Below are 23802 nucleotides of genomic sequence, written 5' to 3' on the forward strand. Positions count from 1 at the left end.
GTTTCCGGTGCACGAACGCCACCACACGAACGGTATTTTCCTCGAGCAACAAACTCGACTCCACACCCGTTACAACGATCACCGAGGCGATCTTATACTCGGGCCAGCGCTGGGCCACGACCCGCACACCTCTACCCACTACCCCGCCTGGTCCGGTCCGCTCAGCGCGCCCACGATGCGCTCCCACTCGCGCTCACCACGCTGAGCCCGCAACAGACCTGCACGATCACCCCGCCCGGATCACTAACTGCATGGCCTACGCATACACACGTACGGTGTCCACCTACACGGGCACCCCCGTGCACCACACGCACACACACACGCACACCTACGCCACGGGCCCGACGCGTCCCACACGCCTAGCATGCGCCCATACACGCGCTCGACACGTCCGACACGGTGCCGCGGCTTATTTTGCCCAACACTCACCTCCTAAGCCCTGGCTCAGAGGAGGCCAGCGTCCTCGACGTCGATGTCCCCCAGCAGTGCTTGCTCCGCCGCCGGCTCCTTCCGCAGCTTGGGGCACTCGCGTTTGAAGTGGCCACGCTTGCCACATCTGTAGCAGCGTCCGCACCGCTTGCTTCCCCCTCCCGATGCCATGCTCGCCGCGCCATCGTCATCGCGGTCGTCAAAGACGCCATTGCCCTGTCGTCGTTGCAGCGCCTGCCACTGTGCGGCCGTGTACATCAACTGGCCATCCGCCCGCTCGCCGTCAGCTTGTCCGTGTTGTCGCAGCCTCTCCTTGAATGCTTTCAACCGTCGGAGTGCTTCCTCGAATGGCATGGAGGTCACGTCGTTGAATTGCTCCATTCTGGCGACGACGACGTACAAGCCATCCGGGATAGAGTCCAGGAGCTTCTTCACCATTGCCGGATCGTCCAGCGTCGACCCCAGCCAAGCGTAGTGTGCCGCCAAGCAACTGATCTTGCCGGCAAAGGTATCTAGCATCTCGCCATCCTCCATCCGCAGCCGCTTGATGTCGCTGCGGAGTGTGGCCAGCCACCCTGACGCGGTCAGCTCCGACGAACCGCGCCTTGAGGCTGTTCCACACCTCCGCCGCCGTCTTCTTGGACAAAACCTGCAGCACGAGGTCCTTGGCGAGCGTGCCGATAAGGTATGCCCACCCCGGCTTGTCCTTCTTGGCGATCACCGCAGCCGCCGTGTCCTCCGCCGGCACCACCGCCTCCCACAGCCCGGCTGCATCCAGGTTTGCCTCCACCTTTATTGCCCACGTGGTGTAGTTCTTGAAGGAAATATGCCCCCAGAGGTAATAATAAAGTTGTTATTTATATTTCCTTATATCATGATAAATGTTTATTATTCATGCTAGAATTGTATTAACCGAAAACTTAGTACATGTGTGAATACATAGACAAACATAGAGTCCCTAGTGTGCCTCTACTTGACTAGCTCGTTAATCCAAGATGGTTAAGTTTCCTAGCCATGGACATGTGTTGTCATTTGATGAACGGGATCACATCATTAGAGAATAATGTGACCGACAAGACCCATCCGTTAGCTTAGCACTATGATCGTTTAGTTTATCGCTATTGCTTTGTTCATGACTTATACATGTTCCTATGACTATGAGATTATGCAACTCCCGAATACCGGAGGAACACTTAGTGTTCTATCAAACGTCACAACATAACTTGGTGATTATAAAGATGCTCTACAGGTGTCTCAGATGGTGTTTGTTGAGTTGGCATAGATCGAGATTAGGATTTGTCACTCCGTGTATCGGAGAGGTATCTCTGGGCCCTCTCGGTAATGATCATCACTATAAGCCTTGCAAGCAATGTGACTAATGAGTTAGTTGCGGGATGATGCATTACGGAACGAGTAAAGAGACTTGCCGGTAACGATATTGAACTAGGTATGAGGATAACGACGATCGAATCTTGGGCAAGTAACATACCGATGACAAAGGGAACAACATATGTTGTTATGCGGTTCAACCAATAAAGATCTTCATAGAATATGTAGGAGCCAATATGGGCATCCAGGTTCCGCTATTGGTTATTGACCAGAGAGATGTCTCGGTCATGTCTACGTAGTTCTCGAACCCGTAGGGTCCGCACGCTTAACGTTCGTTGACGATATAGTATTCTATGAGTTATGTATGTTGGTGACCGGATGTTGTTCGAAGTCACGGATGAGATCACGGACATGACGAGGAGCTCCAGACTTGTCCGGAGGTAAAGATAGATATATAGGATGATATGGTTCGGCCAAGGGGTGAAGCCCACGAGGCTTTAGGTCGGTGCGAAAGGAGTTTTGCGGAGGCCAGGGGGCAAAACGCCGGAGACCCTGGCCCCCATGGCGTCTGGGCCAGACGCCAAGGATTGTGGCGTTTGGTCCTGGAGTCCGAGTGGGACTCTTGCCTTTTGGGCAAAACCGACTTTGAGGAGGCTTTTGCTCCAAGTTTCGATCCTAGGGCTCAACATATAAATAGAGGGGCAGGGCTAGCACCCAAGACACATCAATAAACACCAAGCCGTGTGCCGGCAACCCCATCCCCTCTAGTTTTTCCTCCGTCATAGTTTTCGTAGTGCTTAGGCGAAGCCCTACAGAGGTTGTTCTTCACCAACACCGTCACCACGCCGTCGTGCTGCCGGAACTCATCTACTACTTTGCCCGTCTTGCTGGATCAAGAAGGCGAGGATGTCATCGAGCTAGACGTGTGCTGAACGCGGAGGTGCCGTACGTTCGGTACTTGATCGGGACGGATCGTGAAGGTGTATGACTACATCAACCGCGTTGATAAACGCTTCCGCTTTTGGTCTATGAGGGTACGTAGACACACTCTCCCCTCTCGTTGTTATGCATCTCCTAGATAGATCTTGCGTCATCGTAGGAATTTTTTTGAAATACTACGTTCCCCAACAGTGGCATCCAATCCAGGTCTACGCGTAATGTTATTGCTTGCCATCACTAGTTGCTTCTTGATTCAGCTGTATTGTTGGATGAAGCGGCCTGGACCGACATTACAAGACCGCGTTCATGAGACTGGTTCTACCGACGTGCTTTGCACACAGGTGGCTGGCGGGTGTCAGTTTCTCCAACTTTAGTTGAATCAGATTCAATGAACAGGGTTCTTTCTGAAGATCAAAAAGAAATCACTATACCGCGTTGTGGTTTTTGATGCGTATGTAAGAACGGTTCTTGCTAAGCCCGTAGCAGCCACGTAAAAGTTGCAACAACAAAGTAGAGGACGTCTAACTTGTTTTTGCAGGGCATGTTGTGATGTGATATGGTCAAGACGTGATTATATAAATTGTTGCATGAGATGATCATGTTTTGTAATAGTTATCGACAACTGGCAGGAGCCATATGGTTGTCGCTTTATTATATGAAATGCAATCGCCATGTAATTGCTTTACTTTGTCACTAAGCAGTAATGATAGTCGTAGAATCAATAGTTGGCGAGACGACAACGATACTACGATGGAGATCAAGGTGTCAAGCCGGTGACGATGGTGATCATGACGGTGCTTTGGAGATGGAGATCAAAGGCATAAGATGATGATGGCCATATCATATCACTTATTTTGATTGCATGTGATGTTTATCCTTTATGCATCTTATTTTGCTTAGTACGGCGGTAGCATTATAAGATAATCCCTCACTAAATTTCAAGGTACAAGTGTTCGTCTTGGGTATGCACCGTTGCGATAGTTCTTCGTGCTGAGACACCACGTGATGATCGGGTGCGATAACTACGTTCACATACAACGGGTGCAAGCCAGATTTGCACATGCAGAATACTCGGGTTAAACTTGACGAGCCTAGCATATGCAGATATGGCCTCAGAACACTGAGACCGAAAGGCCGATCATGAATCATATAGTAGATATGATCAACCTAGTGATGTTCCCCATTGAAAACTACTCCATCTCACGTGATGATCGGACATGGTTTTGTAGATATGGATCATGTGATCATCTAGATGACTCGAGGGATGTCTATCTAAGTGGGAGTTCTTAAGTAATATGATTAATTGAACTTAAATTTATCATGAACTTAGTCCTGATAGTATTTGCAAATTATGTTGTAGATCAATAGCTCGCAATGTAGTTCCCCGTTTATTTTTATATGTTCCTAGAGAAAAATAAGTTGAAAGATGATAGTAGCAATGATGCGGACTTGGTCCGTGATCTGAGGATTATCCTTATTGCTGCAGAGAAGAATTATGTCCTTGATGCACCGCTAGGTGACAGACCTATTGCAGGAGCAGATGCAGTCATTATGAATGTTTGGCAAGATCGGTATGATGACTACTTGATAGTTTAGTTCCCCATGCTTTACGGCTTAGAATCGGGACTTCAGAAACCGTTTTGAACACAACAGAGCATATAAGATGTTCCAAGAGCTGAAATTAGTATTTCAGACTCATGCCCGAGTCAAGAGGTATGAGACCTGTGACAAGTATTTTGTCTACAAGATGGAGGAGAATAGCTCAACCAGTGAGCATGTGCTCAGAATGTCTGAGTACTACAATCGCTTGAATCAAGTGGGAGTTAATCTTTCAGATAAGATAGTGATTGACAGAGTTCTCTAGTCACCATCACCAAATTACTGGAACTTCATGATGAACTATAATATGCAACGGATGACAAAAACGATTCCCCGAGCTCTTTGCGATGATGAAATCGGCGAAGGTAGAAATCAAGAAAAGCATCAAGTGTTGATGGTTGACAAGACCACTAGTTTCAAGTAAAAGGGAAAGGGAAAGAAGGGAACTTCGAGAAGAATGGCAAGCAAGTTCCCACTCCCATGAAGAAGCCCAAAGCTAGACCCAAGCCTGAAACTTAGTGCTTCTACTACAAAGGAAATGGTCACTGGAAGCGGAACTGCCCCAAATACTTGGCGGATAAGAAGGATGGCTAAGTGAACAAAAGTATATATGATATACATGTTATTGATGTGTACTTTACTCGTGTTCATGGTAACCCCTGGGTATTTGATACTGGTTCAGTTGCTATGATTAGTAACTTGAAACGGGATTTACAAAATGAACAGAGACTAGTTGAGGGCAAGGTGACGATGTGTGTTGAAAGTGATTCCAAGGTTGATAAGATCACCATCGCACACTCCCTTTACCTTCGGGATTAGTGCTGAACCTAAAATAAATGTTATTTGGTGTTTGCGTTGAGCATAATATGATTGGATCATGTTTATTGCAATACGGTTATTCATTTAAATCAAAGAATAATTATTATTCTGTTTACATGAATAAAACCTTCTGTGGTCATACACCCAAGGTGAACGGTTTATTCAATCTCGATCGTAGTGATACACATATTCATAATATTGAAGCCAAATGATGCAAAATTAATAAGGATAGTGCAACTTATTTGTGGCACTGCCGTTTCGGTCATATTAGTGTAAAGCGCATGAAGAAACTCCATGCTGATTGGCTTTTGGAATCACTTGATTATGAACCACTTGATACTTGCGAACCATGCCTCATGGCAAGATGACTAAAACTCCGTTCTCCGGAACAATGGAGCGAGCAAGTGACTTATTAGAAATAATACATACTGATGTATGCGGTCCGATGAGTGTTAAGGCCCGTGGCGGGTATCGTTATTTTCTGACGTTCACAGATGATTAGCAGATATGGGTATATCTACTCGAAGAAACATAAGTCTGAAACATTTGAAAAGTTCAAAGAATTTCAGAGTGAAGTGGAAAATCATCGTAACAAGAAAATAAAGTTTCTATGACTGATCGTGGAGGTGAATATTTGAGTTATGAGTTTGGTCTTCATTTGAAACAATGTGGAATAGTTTCGCAGCTCACGCCACCTCGAACACGTAATGGTGTGTCCAAACGTCGCAACCGTACTTTGTTAGATATGGTGCGATCTATGATGTCTCTTACCGATCTACCACTATCGCTTTGGGATTATGCATTAGAGACAGCTGCATTCACGATTAATAGGGCACCATCTAAATCCGTTGAGACGACACCATATGAACCGTGGTTTAGCAAGAAACCTAAAGTTGTCGTTTCTTGAAGTTTGGGGCTGTGATGCTTATGTGAAAAAGTTTCAACCTAATAAGCTTGAACCCAAATCGGAGAAATGCATCTTTATATGATACCCAAAGGAAACTATTGGGTACACCTTCTATCACAGATCTGAAGGCAAGATATTTGTTGCTAAGAATGGATCCTTTCTAGAGAAGAAGTTTCTCTCGAAATAAGTGAGTGGGAGGAATGTAGAACTTGATGAGGTAATTGTACCTTCTCCCAAATTGGAAAGTAGTTCATCACAGAAATCAGTTCTAGTGATTCCTACACCAATTAGTAAGGAAGCTAATGATGTTGATCATGAAACTTAAGATCAAGTTACTACCGAACCTTGTAGGTCAACCAGAGTATGGTCCGCACCAGCGTGGTACGATAATCCTTTCTGGAAGTCATGTTACTAGACCATGACAAACTACGAACTATGAGGAAGCGATGATGAGCCAAGATTCCGCAAAATGGCTTGAGGCCATGAAATCTGAGATTGGATCCATGTATGAGAACAAAGTATGGACTTCGATTGACTTGCTCGATGATCGGCGAGCCAATGAGAATAAATGGATCTTCAAGAGGAAGACGGGCACTGATAGTAGTGTTACTATCTACAAAGCTCGAATTGTCGCAAAAAGTTTTCGACAAGTTCAAGGTGTTGGCTACGATAAAATTTTATCACTCATAGCGACACTTAAGTCTATCCGAATCATGTTAGCAATTGCCACATTTTATGAAATCTGGCAAATGGATGTCAAAACTACATTCCTTAAAGGATTTCTTAAAGAAGAGTTGTATATGATGCAACAAGAAGGTTTTTTCAATCCTACAGGTGCTAACAAAGTGTGCAAACTCCAGCGATCCATCTATGGACTGGTGCATGCATCTCGGAGTTGGAATATACGCTTTGATAAGGTGATCAAAGCATATAGTTTTATACAGACTTGCGGTGAAGCCTGTATTTACAAGAAAGTGAGTGGGAGCACTACAGCCTTTTTGATAAGTATATGTGAATGACTTATTATTGATCGGAAATGATGTAGAATTTTCTGGAAAGCATAAAGGAGTGTTTGAAAAAGGTTTTTCAAAGAAAGACCTCGGTGAAGTTGCTTACATATTAAGAATCAAGATTTATAGATATAGATCAAGACGCTTGATAAGTTTTTTCAATGAGTACATACCTTCACAAGTTTTTTGAAGTAGTTCAAAATGGAATAGTCAAAAAGGAGTTTGCCTGAGTTGTAAAGGTATGAAGTTGAGTAAGACTCAAAACCCGACCATGGCAGAAGATAGAGAGAGAATGAAAGTCATTCCCTATGCCTCAGCCATAGGTTCTATAAAGTATGCCATGCTATGTTGTGTACCTTGCCATGAGTTTGGAAAAGGGGTACGATAGTGATCCAGGAGTGGATCACTGGACAGCGGTCAAAGTTATCCTTAGTTACCTAAGGGGACTAAGGAAATATTTCTCGGTTATGGAGGTGATAAAGAGTTCATCGTAAAGAGTTACATCGATGCAAGCTCTTACACCGGTCCAGATGACTCTAAGTCTTAATCTGGATACATATTGAAAGTGGGAGTAATTAGCTAGAGTAGCTCCATTAGCATTGTAGACATAGAATATTTGCAAAATACATACGGCTTTGAATGTAACAGAACCATGGACTATACTTCTCTCACAAGCAAAACATGATCACACCTTAGTACTCTTTGGGTGTTAATCACATAGCGATGTGAACTAGATTATTGACTCTAGTAAACCCTTTGGGTGTTGGTCACATGACAATGTGAACTATTGGTGCTAAATCTCATGAAGATGTGAACTAGATTATTGACTCTAGTGCAAGTGGGAGACTGAAGGAAATATGCCCTAGAGGCTATAATAAAGTTGTTATTTATATTTCCTTATATCATGATAAATGTTTATTATTCATGCTAGAATTGTATTAACCGGAAACTTAGTACATGTGTGAATACATAGACAAACAGAGAGTCCCTAGTGTGCCTCTATTTGACTAGCTCGTTAATCAAAGATGGTTAAGTTTCCTAGCCATGGACATGTGTTGTCATTTGATGAATGGGATCACATCATTAGAGAATGATGTGATGGACAAGACCCATCCGTTATCTTAGCACTATGATCGTATAGTTTATTGCTATTGCTTTCTTCATGATTTACACATGTTCCTTTGACTATGAGATTATGCAACTCCCGAATACCGGAGGAACACTTAGTATGCTATCAAACGTCACAACGTAACTGGGTGATTATAAAGATGCTCTACAGGTGTCTCAGATATTGTTTCTTGAGTTGGCATAGATCGAGATTAGGATTTGTCACTCCGTGTATCGGAGAGGTATCTCTGGGCCCTCTCAGTAATGATCATCACTATAAGCCTTGCAAGCAATGTGACTAATGAGTTAGTTGCGGGATGATGCATTACGGAACGAGTAAAGAGACTTTCCGGTAACGATATTGAACTAGGTATGAGGATAACGACGATCGAATCTTGGGCAAGTAACATGCCGATGACAAAGGGAACAACATATGTTGTTATGCGGTTCAACCAATAAAGATCTTCGTAGAATATGTAGGAGCCAATATGGGCATCCAGGTTCCGCTATTGGTTATTGACCAGAGAGATGTCTCGGTCATGTCTACATAGTTCTCGAACCCGTAGGGTTCGCACGCTTAACGTTCGTTGACGATATAGTATTATATGAGTTATGTATGTTGGTGACCGAATGTTTTTCGGAGTCCCGGATGAGATCACGGACATGAAGTGGAGCTCCGGAATGGTCCGGAGGTAAATACTGATATATAGGATGATATGGTTCGGCCAAGGGGTGAAGCCCACGAGGCTTTAAGTCGGTGTGAAAGGAGTTTTGCGGAGGCCAGGGGGCAAACGCCGGACACCCTTTCCCCATGGCGTCTGGGCCAGACGCCAAGAATTGTGGCGTTTGGGTCGGTGCAAAAGGAGTTTTGCGGAGGCCAGGGCCCATGGCGTCTGGGCCAGACGCCAAGGATTGTGGCGTTTGGTCCTGGAGTCCGAGTAGGGCTCTTGCCTTTCAGGAAAAACCGACTTTGAGGAGGCTTTTGCTCCAAGTTTCAACCCAAGGGCTCAACATATAAATAGAGGGGCAGGGCTAGCACCCAAGACACATCAAGAAACACCAAGCCGTGTGCCGGCAACCCCGTCCCCTCTAGTTTATCCTTCGTCATAGTTCTCGTAGTGCTTAGGTGAAGCCCTGCGAAGATTGTTCTTCACCAACGCCGTCACCACGCCGTCGTGCTGCCGGAACTCATCTACTACTTTGCTCGTCTTCCTGGATCAAGAAGTCAAGGACGTCATCGAGCTGAATGTGTGCTGAAAGCGGAGGTGCCGTACATTCGGTACTTGATCGGGACAGGTCGTGAAGGTGTACGACTACATCAATCGCGTTGATAAGCGCATCCGCTTTCGGTCTACGAGGGTACATAGACACACTCTTCCATCTCGTTGCTATGCATCTCGTAGATAGATCTTGCATGATCGTACGAAATTTCTTGAAATATTGCATTCCCCAACAGTTCTCACTAGTGAGCATCAGATCGGACACCAGCATCGAGCTCCCTGACCCGCCGGCGTATGGCACGATCAACATCGTCGGCGATCACCTCCCGCAACGAGGCTCCGATGCCAATTGTTGGTGTGTACCCTAGCCTGGCTCTAGCTCGCCTCTCTCTGTGCACCTCTCTCACCCACTCTGGCACGAACCGAGAAGGAGGAGGAAGGAGAAGAACATGGTGGACACGGTGATTGTTTCCGGCACAGGAACGCCACCGCACGAATGGTATTTTCCTCGAGCAACAAACTCGATCCACACCCGTTACAACGATCACCGAGGCGATCTTATACCCGGGCCAGCGCTGGGCCATGACCAGCACGCCTCTACCCACTACCCCGCCTGGTCCGGCATGCTCAGTGCGCCCACAATGCGCTCCCACTCGCGCTCGCCATGCTGAGCCCGCAACGAACCTGCGCGATCACCCCGCCCAGATCGCTAACTGCATGGCCTGCGCACACACACGTACGGTGTCCACCTACACGGGCACCCCCATACACCACACACACACCTACGCCACAGGCCCGACGCGCCCGACACATCCAGCATGCGCCCATACACGTGCTCGACGCGGCCGACACGACACCAGCTTATTTTTCCCAACGCCACTTGTCCATAACGATAGATAGACAACCTATATAAACACAACACGAGTCAACGACGGAGCTCAGTCTAGCAGACCTCGGTCTGGAACTTGATGCAGATGTCCATGCTGAAGAGCTTCTGGTTTTTTTTGAAAAGGAGATGCCCCCGACCTCTGCATCACATGATGCACATAGCCATTTTATTAAAAAAAGTACTAGGTTCACAACCAGGTCTTAAACAAACTGCAAAAAAGCTAAAATACTTGCCATAACCGGCAAAAATAGGGTAAGATGACTATACACCCATCCTATTGTTGGCCTGCCATTCAAGTCTTTTGTAAATATCCCATGCGACCATCTCCCTGTTGTTGCATCCAATATCCATAAGCTCTCTATGGTCCGCATGGTTGAGTAACGACCACATACAGATCCAAGCAGACGCCCTGAATATAACCTGCAAAAAATTTGTGATTGGTTGACTATTAAAGGTGTTGGGGAACGTAGTAATTTCAAAAAAATTCCTACGCACACGCAAGATCATGGTGATGCATAGCAACGAGAGGGGAGACTGTTGTACACGTACCCTCGTAGACCGAAAGCGGAAGCGTTAGCACAACGCGGTTGATGTAGTCGTACATCTTCACGATCCGACCGATCCAAGTACCGAACGCACGGCACCTCCGAGTTTAGCACACGTTTAGCTCGATGACGTCCCACTAACTCTGAACCAGCAGAGCTTCACGGGAGAGTTCCGTCAGCACGACGCGCGTGGTGACGGTGATGATGTTGCTACAGACGCAGGGCTTCGCCTAAGCACCGCTACGATATGACCGAGGTGGAATATGGTGGAGGGGGGCACCGCACACGGCTGGGAGAGATCAACTGATCAACTTGTGTGTCTAGAGGTGTCCCCCTGCCCCTGTATATAAAGGAGCAAGGGGGGAGCCCGGCCGGCCCTCTATGGGCGCGCCAGAAGGAGGAGTCCTCCTCCTAGTAGGAGTAGGACTCCCCTTTCCTAATCCTACTAGGAGGAGGAAAGGAAGGAGGAGAAGGAAGGAGAAGGAGGAAAGGGAGGAAAGTAGGGCCGCCCCCCTAGTCCAATTCAGTTTGGGCTAGGGGGCCACGCGCCCTGCCTCCTCTCTTCCACCACTTGGCCCATGAAGCCCATTACTTCTTCCTCGTATTCCTGTAACTCCCCGGTACCCCCGAAAATACCCAAATCACTCGGAACCTTTCCGATGTCCGAATATAGTCATCCAATATATTGATCTTTACGTCTCAACCATTTCGAGACTCCTCGTCATGTCCTCGATCTCATCCGGGACTCTTAACTACCTTCGGTACATCAAATCACATAAACTCATAATACAATCGTCACCGAAACATTAAGTGTGCGGACCCTACGGGTTCGAGAACTATGTAGACATGACCGAGACATGTCTCCGGTCAATAACCAATACCGGAACCTAGATGCTCATATAGGCTCCCACATATTCTACGAAGATCTTTATCGGTCAGACCGCATAACAACATACGTTGTTCCCTTTGTCATCGGTATGTTACTTGCCCGAGATTCGATCGTCGGTATCTCAATACCTAGTTCAATCTCGTTACCGGAAAGTCTCTTTACTCGTTCCGTAATACATCATCCCACAACTAACTCATTAGTTGCAATGCTTGCAAGGCTTAAGTGATGTGCATTACCGAGAGGGCCTAGAGATACCTCTCCGACAATCGGAGTGACAAATCCTAATCTCGAAATACGCCAACCCAACAAGTACCTTCGGAGACACCTGTAGAGCACTTTATAATCACCCAGTTACGTTGTGACGTTTGGTAGCACACAAAGTGTTCCTCTGGTTAACAGGAGTCGCATAATCTCATAGTCATAGGAACATGTATAAGTCATGAAGAAAGCAATAGCAACAAACTAAACGATCAAGTGCTATGCTAACGGAATGGGTCAAGTAAATCACATCATTCTCCTAATGATGTGATCCCATTAATCAAATGACAACTCATGTCTATGGTTAGGAAACATAACCATCTTTGATCAACGAGCTAGTCAGGTAGAGGCATACTAGTGACACTCTGTTTGTCTATGTATTCACACATGTATTATGTTTCCGGTTAATACAATTCTAGCATGAATAATAAACATTTATCATGATATAAGGAAATAAATAATAACTTTATTATTGCCTCTAGGGCATATTTCCTTCAGTCTCCCACTTGCACTAGAGTCAATAATCTAGTTCACATCGCCGTGAGATTTAATACCGATAGTTCACATCACCATGTGATTAACACCCATAGTTCACATCGACATGTGCCCACACCCAAAGGGTTTACTAGAGTCAATAATCTAGTTCACATCGCTATGTGATTAACACCCAAAGAGTACTAAGGTGTGATCATGTTTTGCTTGTGAGAGAAGTTTAGTCAACGGGTCTGCCACATTCAGATCCGTACGTATTTTGCAAATTTCTATGTCAACAATGCTCTGCACGGAGCTACTCTAGCTAATTGCTCCCACTTTCAATATGTATCCAGATTGAGACTTAGAGTCATCTGGATCAGTGTCAAAACTTGCATCGACGTAACCCTTTACGACGAACCTTTTGTCACCTCCATAATCGAGAAACATATCCTTATTCCACTAAGGATAATTTTGACCAATGTCCAGTGATCTACTCCTAGATCACTATTGTACTCCCTTGCCAAACTCAGGGCAGGGTATACAATAGGTCTGGTACACAGCATGGCATACTTTATAGAACCTATGGCTGAGGCATTGGGAATGACTTTCATTCTCTCTCTATCTTCTGCCATGGTCGGGTTTTGAGTCTTACTCAACTTCACACCTTGTAACACAGGCAAGAACTCCTTTTTGACCGTTCCATTTTGAACTACTTCAAAATCTTGTCAAGGTATGTACTCATTGAAAAACTTTATCAAGCGTCTTGATCTATCTCTATAGATCTTGATGCCCAATATGTAAGCATTTTCACCGAGGTCTTTCTTTGAAAAACTCCTTTCAAACATTCCTTTATGCTTTGCAGAATAATTCTACATTATCTCTGATCAACAATATGTCATTCACATATACTTATCAGAAATGTTGTAATGCTCCCACTCACTTTCTTGTAAATACAGGCTTCACCGCAAGTCTGTATAAAACTATATGCTTTGATCAACTTATCAAAGCGTATATTCCAACTCCGAGATTGCACCAGTCCATAGATGGATCGCTGGAGCTTGCATATTTTGTTAGTACCTTTAGGATTGAAAAAACCTTCTGGTTGCATCATATACAACTCTTCTTTAATAAATCCATTAAGGAATGCAGTTTTGTTTATCCACTTGCCAGATTTCATAAAATGCGGCAATTGCTAACATGATTCGGACAGACTTAAGCATAGATACAAGTGAGAAACTCTCATCGTAGTCAACACCTAGAACTTGTCGAAAACCTTTTTGCGACAATTCTAGCTTTGTAGATAGTGACACTACTATCAACGTCCGTCTTCCTCTTCAAGATCCATTTAATCTTAATGGCTCGCCGATCATTGGGCAAGTCAATCAAAGTCCATACTTTGTTCTCATACATGGATCTCATCTCAGATTTCATGGCCTCAAGCCATTTCGCGGAATCTGGGCTCATCATCGCTTCCTCATAGTTCGTAGGCTCATCATGGTCAAGTAACATGACCTCTAGAACAGGATTACCGTACCACTCTGGTGCGGATATCACTCTGGTTTACCTACGAGGTTCGGTAGTAACTTGATCTAAAGTTACATGATCATCATCATTAGCTTCCTCACTAATTGGTGTAGTAGTCACAGGAACAGATTTCTGTGATGAACTACTTTCCACTAAGGGAGTAGGTACAGTTACCTCATCAAGTTCTACTTTTCTCCGACTCACTTCTTTCGAGAGAAACTCCTTCTCTAGAAAGGATCCATTCTCAGCAACGAATATCTTGCCTTCGGATCTGTGATAGAAGGTGTACCCAACATTTTCTTTTGGGTATCCTATGAAGATGCACTTCTCCGATTTGGGTTTGAGCTTATCAGGTTGAAACTCTTTCACATAAGCATTGCAACCTCAAACTTTAAGAAATGACAGCTTAGGTTTCTTGCCAAACCATAGTTCATACGGTGTCGTCTCAACGGATTTAGATGGTGCCCTGATACGTCTCCAACGTATCTATAATTTTTGATTGCTCCATGCTATATTATCTACTGTTTTGGACTATATTGGGATTTATTTTCCACTTTTATATTATTTTTGGGACTAACCTATTAACCGGAGGCCCAGCCCAGAATTGCTGTTTTTTTTGCCTATTTCAGTGTTTCGAAGAAACGGAATATCAAACGGAGTCCAAACGGAATAAACCTTTCTGGAACGTGATTTTCTTCCCGAATATGACCCAGGAGACTTGGACCCTACGCCAAGGAAGCTTCGAGGTGGGCACGAGGTAGGGGGCACGCCCCCCACCCTCGTGGGCCCACCGAAGCTCCACTGAAGTACTTCTTCCTCCTATATATACCTACGTACCCCCAAACAAACAGAGACAGAGCCAAACACCTAATTCCACCTCCACAACTTTCTGTATCCACGAGATCCCATCTTGGGGCCTGTTCCGGAGCTCCGCCGGAGAGGGCCGTCATCACGGAGGGCTTCTACATCATCATAGCCTCTCCGACGAAGTGTGAGTAGTTTATATCAGACCTTCGGGTCCATAGTTATTAGCTAGATGGCTTCTTCTTCTCTCTTTTTTGATCTCAATACAAAGTTCTCCCCCTCTCTCGTGGAGATCTATTCGATGTAATCTTCTTCTTTTTGCGGTGTGTTTGTTGAGACCGATGAATTTTGGGTTTATGATCAAGTCTATCTATGAATAATATTTGAATCTTCTCTGAATTCTTTTATGTATGATTGGTTATCTTTGCAAGTCTCTTCGAATTATCCATTTGGTTTGGCCAACTAGATTGGTAGTTCTTGCCATGGGAGAAGTGCTTAGCTTTGGGTTCGATCTTGCGGTGTCCTTTCCCAGTGACAGAAGGGGAAGCAAGGCACATATTGCATCGTTGCCATCGAGGATAACAAGATGGGGTTTACTTCATATTGCATGAATTTATCTCTCTACATCATGTCATCTTGCTTAAAGCGTTACTCTGTTTTTAACTTAATACTCTAGATGCATGATGGATAGCGGTCGATGAGTGGAGTAATAGTAGTAGATGCAGAATCGTTTCGGTCTACTTGTCACGGACGTGATGCCTATATACATGAATACATGATCATGCCTATATATTCTCATAATTATGATCAATTCTGTCAATTGCTCAACAGTAATTTGTTCACCCACCATAGAATACTTATGCTCTTGAGAGAAGCCACTAGTGAAACCTATGGCCCCCGGGTCTATTCTCATCATATCAATCTCCATCACTTTAATCTTGCTTTGCTTTTTTACTTTGCCTTTTACTTTTCACTTTCCATCTCTATACCAAAAATACTAAAAATATTATATCTATCAGATCTTACTCTCGTAAGTGACCGTGAAGGGATTAACAACCCCTAATCGCGTTGGTTGCGAGTAGCTATCGTTTTGTGCAGGTACGAGGGACTTGAGCGTGGCCTCCTACTGGATTGATACATTGGTTCTCAAAAACTGAGGGAAGTACTTATGCTACTCTGCTGCATCATCCTTTCCTCTTCGGGGGAATCCAATGCAAGCTCAAGAAGTAGCATGCCCTATTTAACGTGAATTTGCTATCTCTAATGCATAACCCCAAAACGATAGTGGTAAATTGGTAAGAGACATCATAGATCGCACCATATCTAATAAAGTACGGTTACGACGTTCGGACACACCATTACACTGTGGTGTTCCAGGTGGCGTGAGTAGTGAAACTATTTCACATTGTTTTAATTGAAGACCAAACTCGTAACTCAAATTTTTGTCTCTACGATCAGATCGTAGAAACTTTATTTTCTTGTCACAATGATTTTCCACTTCACTCTGAAGTTTTTGAATTTTTCAAATGTTTCAGATTTATGTTTCATCAAGTAGATATACCCATATCTGCTCAAATCATCTGTGAAGGTCAGAAAATAACAATAAGTCAGTTGCTTGCTCCATTGTTCCGGAGAACATAGTCTTAGTCATCTTGCCCATGAGGCACGGTTCGCAAGCATCAACTGATTCATAATGAAGTGATTCCAAAAGCCCATCAGCATGGATTTTCTTCATGCGCTTTACACCAATATGACCTAAACGGCAGTGCCACAAATAAGTTGCACTATCATTATTAACTTTGCATCTTTTGGCTTCAATATTATGAGAATGTGTATCACGACAATCGAGATCCAACAAACCATTTTCATTTGGTGTATGACCATAGAAGGTTTTATTCATGTAAACAGAACAACAATTTATTCTCTTACTTAAATGAATAACCGTATTGCAATAAACATGATCAAATCATATTCATGCTCAACGCAAACACCAAATAACACTTATTTAGGTTCAACATTAATCTTGAAAGTATAGGGAGTGTGCGATGATGATCATATCAATCTTGCAACCACTTCCAACACACATCGTCACTTCACCCTTAACTAGTCTCTGTTCATTCTACAACGCCCGTTTCGAGTTACTACTCTTAGCAACTGAACCAGTATCAAATACCGAGGGGTTGCTACGAACACTAGTAAAATACACATCAATAATCTGTATATCAAATATACCTTTGTTCACTTTGCCATCCTTCTTATCCGCCAAATACTTGGGGCAGTTCCGCTTCCAGTGACCAGTCCCTTTGTAGTAGAAGCACTTAGTCTCAGGCTTAGGACCAGACTTGGGCTTCTTCACTTGAGCAGCAACTTGCTTGCCATTCTTCTTGAAGTTCCCTTTCTTTCCCTTTGCCCTTTTCTTGAAACTAGTGGTCTTGTTAATCATCAACACTTGATGCTCTTTCTTGATTTCTACCTTCATCGATTTCATCATCATGAAAAGCTCGGGAATCGTTTTCATCATCCCTTGCATACTATAGTTCATCACGAAGTTCTACTAACTTCGTGATGGTGACTAGAGAATTCTGTCAATCACTATTTTATCTGGAAGATTAACTCCCACTTGATTCAAGCGATTGTAGTACCCAGACAATCTGAACACATGCTCACTGCTTGAGCTATTCTCCTCCATCTTTTAGCTATAGAACTTGTTGGAGACTTCATATCTCTCAACTCGGGTATTTGCTTGAAATATTAACTTCAACTCATGGAACATCAATATGATCCATGACGTTCAAAACGTCTTTGAAGTCCCGATTCTAAGCTGTTAAGCATGGTGCACCAAACTATCAAGTAGTCATCATATTGAGCTAGCCAAACGTTCATGACGTCTGCATCTGCTCCTGCAATAGGTCTGTCACCTAGCGGTGCATTAAGGACATAATTCTTCTGTGCAGCAATGAGGATAAACCTCAGATCACGGATCCAATCCGCATCATTGCTACTAACATCTTTCAACTTAGTTTTCTCTAGGAACATATCAAAAATAAAACAGGGGAGCTAAACGCGAGCTATTGATCTACAACATAGATATGCTAATACTACCAGGACTAAGTTCATGATAAATTTAAGTTCAATTAATCATATTACTTAAGAACTCCCACTTAGAAAGACATCCCTCTAATCTTCTAAGTGACCACGTGATCCAAATCAACTAAACCATAACCGATCATCACGTGAAATGGAGTAGTTTTCAATGGTGAACATCACTATGTTGATCATATCTACTATATGATTCACGCTCGACCTTTCAGTCTCAGTGTACCGAAGCCATATCTGCATATGCTAGGCTCGTCAAGTTTAACCTGAGTATTCTGCGTGTGCCAAACTGGCTTGCGCCCGTTGTAGATGGACGTAGAGCTTATCACACCCGATCATCACGTGGTGTCTAGGAACGACGAACTTTGGCAATGGTGCATACTCAGGGAGAACACTTTTATCTTGAAATTTAGTGAGAGATCATCTTATAAAGCTACCATCAATTAAAGCAAGATAAGATGCATAAAAGATAAACACCACATGCAATCAAAATATGTGACATGATATGGCCATCATCATCTTGTGCCTTTGATCTCCATCTCCAAAACATCGTCATGATTTCCATCGTCACCGGCATGACAACATGATCTCCATCATCTTGATCTATATCAATGTGTCGTCACATGGTCGTCTCGCCAAGTATTGCTCTTGCAACTATTGCTATCGCATAGTGATAATTGTAAAGCAATTATTTGGCACTTGCATCTTATGCAATAAAGAGACAACCATAAGGCTTCTGCCAGTTGCCGATAACTTCAACAAAACATGATCATCTTATACAACAACTTATATCTCATCACGTCTTGACCATATCACATCACAACATGCCCTGCAAAAACAAGTTAGACGTCCTCTACTTTGTTGTTGCAAGTTTTACGTGGCTGCTACGGGCTGAGCAAGAACCGTTCTTACCTACGCATCAAAACCACAACGATAGTTTGTCAAGTTGGTGCTGTTTTAACCTTCGCAAGGACCGGGCGTAGCCACACTCGGTTCAACTAAAATTGGAGAAACTGACACCCGCCAGCCACCTGTGTGCAAAGCACGGCGGTGAAACCAGTCTCGCGTAAGCGTACGCGTAATTTCGGTCCGGGCCGCTTCATCCAACAATACTGCCGAACCAAAGTATGACATGCTGGTAAGCAGTATGACTTATATCACCCACAACTCACTTGTGTTCTACTCATGCATAACATCAATGCATAAAACCTGGCTCTGATGCCACTGTTGGGGAACGTAGTAATTTCAAAAAAATTCCTACGCACGCGCAAGATCATGGTGATGCATAGCAACGAGAGGGGAGAGTGTTGTCCACGTACCCTCGTAGACCGAAAGCACGGTGCCTCCGAGTTCAGCACACGTTCAGCTCGATGACGTCCCACGAACTCCGATCCAGCAGAGCTTCACGGGAGAGTTCCGTCAGCACGACGGCGTGGTGACGGTGATGATGTTGCTACCGACGCAGGGCTTCGCTAAGCACCGCTATGATATGACCGAGGTGGAATATGGTGGAGGGGGGCACCGCACACGGCTTGGAGAGACCAACTGATCAACTTGTGTGTCTAGAGGTGCCCCCCTGCCCCAGTATATAAAGGAGCAAGGGGGGAGGCCGGCCGGCCCTCTATGGGCGCGCCAGAAGGAGGAGTCCTCCTCCTAGTAGGAGTAGGACTCCCCTTTCCTACTCCTACTAGGAGGAGGAAAGGAAGGAGGAGAAGGAAGGAGAAGGAGGAAAGGGAGGAAAGGAGGGCCGCCCCCCTAGTCCAATTTGGTTTGGGATAGGGGGGCCACGCGCCCTGCCTCCTCTCTTCCACCACTTGGCCCATGAAGCCCATTACTTCTTCCTCGTATTCCTGTAACTCCCCGGTACCCCCGAAAATACCTGAATCATTCGGAACCTTTCCGATGTCCGAATATAGTCGTCCAATATATCGATCTTTACGTCTCGACCATTTCGAGACTCCTCGTCTTGTCCCCGATCTCACCCGGGACTCCGAACTACCTTCGGTACATCAAATCACATAAACTCATAATACAATCGTCACCGAAACTTTAAGTGTGCGGACCCTACGGGTTCGAGAACAATGTAGACATGACCGAGACATGTCTCCGGTCAATAACCAATACCGGAACCTGGATGCTCATATTGGCTCCCACATATTCTATGAAGATCTTTATCGGTCAGACCGCATAACAATATACGGTGTTCCCTTTGTCATCGGTATGTTACTTGCCCGAGATTCGATCGTCGGTATCTCAATACCTAGTTCAATCTCGTTACCGGAAAGTCTCTTTACTCGTTCCGTAATACATCATCCCGCAACTAACTCATTAGTTGCAATGCTTGCAAGGCTTAAGTGATGTTCATTACTGAGAGGACCCAGAGATACCTCTCCGACAATCGGAGTGACAAATCCTAATCTCGAAATACGCCAACCCAAAAAGTACCTTCGGAGACACCTGTAGAGCACCTTTATAATCACCTAGTTATGTTGTGACGTTTGGTAGCACACAAAGTGTTCCTCTGGTAAACGGGAGTTCCATAATCTCATAGTCATAGGAACATGTATAAGTCATGAAGAAAGCAATAGCAACAAACTAAACGATCAAGTGCTATGCTAACGGAATGGGTCAAGTCAATCACATCATTCTCCTAATGATGTGATCCCGTTAATCAAATGACAACTCATGTCTATGGTTAGGAAACATAACCATCTTTGATCAACGAGCTTGTCAGGTAGAGGCATACTAGTGACACTCTATTTGTCTATGTATTCACACATGTATTATGTTTCCGGTTAATACAATTCTAGCATGAATAATAAACATTTATCATGATATAAGAAAATAAATAATAACTTTATTATTGCCTCTAGGGCATATTTCCTTCAAAAGGCGACATCATTTGGACAATTCGAAATGGCCCAAAGTAATGCACACACTCCTACTCAAATATGTGTCGTTGTCTTAGGCTCTACCCCATATAACCATGTCCCAAATAAACTCGATAACGTGTTCGGAGGCGAAACATTAAAGGACGCATGAATGGTACGCCACAATAACTTAGCGAGTGGGAATTGGAGAGAAAGATGTTGTATCGGTTCGTCTTGATCATAAAAAAACAACACATTTTACTATCCTCCCAACTACGCTTTGCCAAGTTATCTTTAGTGAAGATTACTCCCTCGTGCACAACCCACATGAATACATTTATTTTCAACAGCACCATGAATTTCCAAATGTGGGGGATCTTGTAATATGACTGGTGTTTATCAAGTCTATATAAATGAACTTCACCGAGAATACACCTGACACGGACAGCCTCCAGTGTAATGTACAGGGCACATCTAAGAGATTGACATCCATCAACATGCACACAAGATCCAGCCATCTATCCCATCGCTTCCCCACCAACGTTCACCTAAACTGAATGCAAAAGAGCTTCTGGTAGAGCAGCTCGGCGCCGTAGGGTACGACGATCTTGACGATGTTATCCGAGGACAGGAAGAACCCGCAGTAGGGGCCCCGGATCTTCCGCCCGCCCGCGACAGGACGCATGACGACGTTGCCGCCCGTCTGCATGTCTGGCAAATGTGCATCTCCGAGAAGTCGCTCAGCGTGAAGAGCCGCACGTGGAACAAAAGAGAAGGAGATGTAGATATGAGAACACCTGGCAGAGATAGAAGAAAACAATGGAGTATATCTGATTATTCCTAAACAGTAAAACGCAGCCATCTAGGCCCTTCCACAACGATTTGGCATTGTAAACCGTTGGATTAGCTCATTCAACGTTGTGGATCGCCCCGTCGTTTCACTGCGCGTGCCCCGCCGCCTTTTTACCTCTCCGCCACAAACGTCTCGGCCCGCCCAACACTAAACGGGCTGCTGCTCCGAAGAACGACCTGGAGGCCCTCTAATTCAGTGATGCGTTGTAGCCTTCGATCGTGAATAGACGGTCGATGTCCGCGTGGGGCAGGGGAGCACGCGAGGGTCGCATGCCTCTCCAGGTGATGGATGGCAGCGGCGGAGGCGGCCTCCTCACAGCGCCGCACACCCTCCCTAAAACCTATGCCTGACTGTCGTACGCCATCCCTGAGCAGCAGACCACAACATCCTCTACGTCCTCCAATCCTCCATCACTGTTCGCACAACATTGACCCTCCCAGCAGCAGGAAGCAGAGGCTCATGGTTTTGTGGCAGCTTCCTTTGATGCTAGGGTGCTCGCTGATGGGGAAGAAAAAGAAGCAGTGAAGAAGAGACGGTGTGTAGATGCCGCTGGAACCCTTCTGGCTATTAGCACCTCCATCTATGACTCGGATCCAATTCTTGCAACCGACCAAAGGGATCTTTGGCAACGGTGATATATTTCTAGCGGGAAGGAGAGACATCCATTCTCCCCTTTTCCTTCTACTTCCTCTGAACTTGAGTCAGACATGAAGACGGTCACTACACCGTGAGGATGGTACAAATTACAATCTTCTCTTTGATTGGGTGAATGTATTTTGTTGGCTGATTCTCACGGGTCATTATGGGATATACTAATACATCATGCTCATCTGCCCGTGTATCATGTATTGCTGCTTGACCTGAGCATATTACTAGCTGTTTTTTCTTAATTCTGAATTTCTGATTCTATTTGGATTAGTTGCAATGAGTCATATTCAAAGACACCATCCCATTCATTAGAACTAAAGCATATACCCTTGGTTCAGAACAATAGTACCAGTAAAGCACGTGCTGATGGTAGAAATATTGGCGATGTGAAATGTGTATGTAGTGTTAGTGTTAGCTCAACTGAACGTCAACCTAATTAAGACCTTGAATTTTCACATATGTCCTATCAGGAGGAAGGTTTGCATTTCTATATATTCATCCCATTGGTGTTCAAACGCAATTACACACAAAAGCATTGGTACTTTACTGCTTCAGAACTGGAGGCTATCTATTTATCGGTGATATATTTATGTTAGAACTGAACTTGAAGTGCCTATTCAAGCAGAGTGTGGCTTAATTAAATAATATTTCTTCTATAAAAAATCAGACAATCTTTCTCTATGGCTGTGGACGTAAGGCACTGTAACATGAACCATTCAAAATATATAAATCATTTGAAATTCCCAAATATCATTCACATATATCTATTATAATTTTTAGAATGGACAGGCGCGGCAACGCGCGCCTTCATGGTCTAGTTCTATCCATACAGCTAGAGTTGTTAACGTAATCAAACCATGTATACATGGTAAGATCAAAGATGGCATTCATTATTGGGCGCGTCTAGGGAGCAGCCGGAGCAGCCGGCTGCTCCCTAGCGTTTCCTGGCGGCCCAGCCAAATAAGGTAATTTCATGTCCCCCCGTAGTACAGAAAAGGTAAGGCCCATAGCCCACCAGCCACCAGCCACCTGTTCCTTCGTCTCGACCCAACCAACCCCCCTCCACGCGATATCTAGTGGTCCCCTCGTCATGTGCTCTTCCTCCCCCGTACCTTGCACCCGTCGATTGCTTCCAGCTCCATTGCCTACCCCACCCAACCATCTTCTTCTCCCCCAAGTAAGGCATAGATTTCTTGCCCACGCTCCAACAAGATCCATTAGACCTTCAGATCCCTTGTAATGGCGGCAAGAAAACCTTGAGATGACCTGCACTGCTGTCTTGATTAGTTGCTTCTCCTCTTAAATCTTCTCTGATCTGAGAAGGGGAAAACAAGAGAAAAAGGGCAGGGCTGCAATTTTAGAGGTCAGATCTCTCACCTCCTTTCGCTTGATTTTGCTGTTTCTCATCAATATTCGGAAAAAGCCAAATTGTCTGCAACTGCATGTAAGTCCGTCTGTGTACAAGAACATGTAAACACCTTTGTAAAAAAGTGGCAACTTATATGCACTGTTCAGGCAACTGCGACACAATTGGTAGGCAAGTCATGTGTAAAAAACTTGGTACTGTTGAACTAATAAGCTGTGCAGTTTTTG

At 44.6% G+C, this 23802-nt stretch overlaps 1 protein-coding gene across 1 annotated transcript; it reads right to left on the reverse strand.

Annotated features, from left to right (window-relative positions):
• Positions 1 to 444: 444 nt before the first annotated feature.
• Positions 445 to 21417, reverse strand: LOC147987245 (uncharacterized). The gene is made up of 4 exons (XM_087542324.1): positions 21257 to 21417; positions 10312 to 10387; positions 1029 to 1243; positions 445 to 982 (listed from the first exon to the last, which is right to left on the reverse strand). The coding sequence occupies exons 1-4, from the start codon at positions 21415 to 21417 to the stop codon at positions 445 to 447; spliced, it is 990 nt and encodes a 329-aa protein (XP_087398450.1).
• Between the last annotated feature and the right edge of the window lie 2385 nt (positions 21418 to 23802).

The sequence above is a fragment of the Triticum urartu genome, chromosome 2A, assembly GCF_056163025.1.
Source record: "Triticum urartu cultivar PI428250 chromosome 2A, HENAU_Tu73, whole genome shotgun sequence".
NCBI classification, from domain to species: Eukaryota; Viridiplantae; Streptophyta; class Magnoliopsida; order Poales; family Poaceae; genus Triticum; species Triticum urartu.

Excerpts from the sequence above, each read along its gene's own strand:
- LOC147987245 (XM_087542324.1), bottom strand. The coding sequence starts at position 21,417 with ATGCAGACGGGCGGCAACGTCGTCATGCGTCCTGTCGCGGGCGGGCGG. Across the intron at positions 1,244-10,311 it reads GCATCAAGTTCCAGACCGAG|AACTACACCACGTGGGCAAT; the intron begins GTCTGCTAGACT and ends ATTTCCTTCAAG. Across the intron at positions 983-1,028 it reads TGGAACAGCCTCAAGGCGCG|CGACATCAAGCGGCTGCGGA; the intron begins GTTCGTCGGAGC and ends CACACTCCGCAG.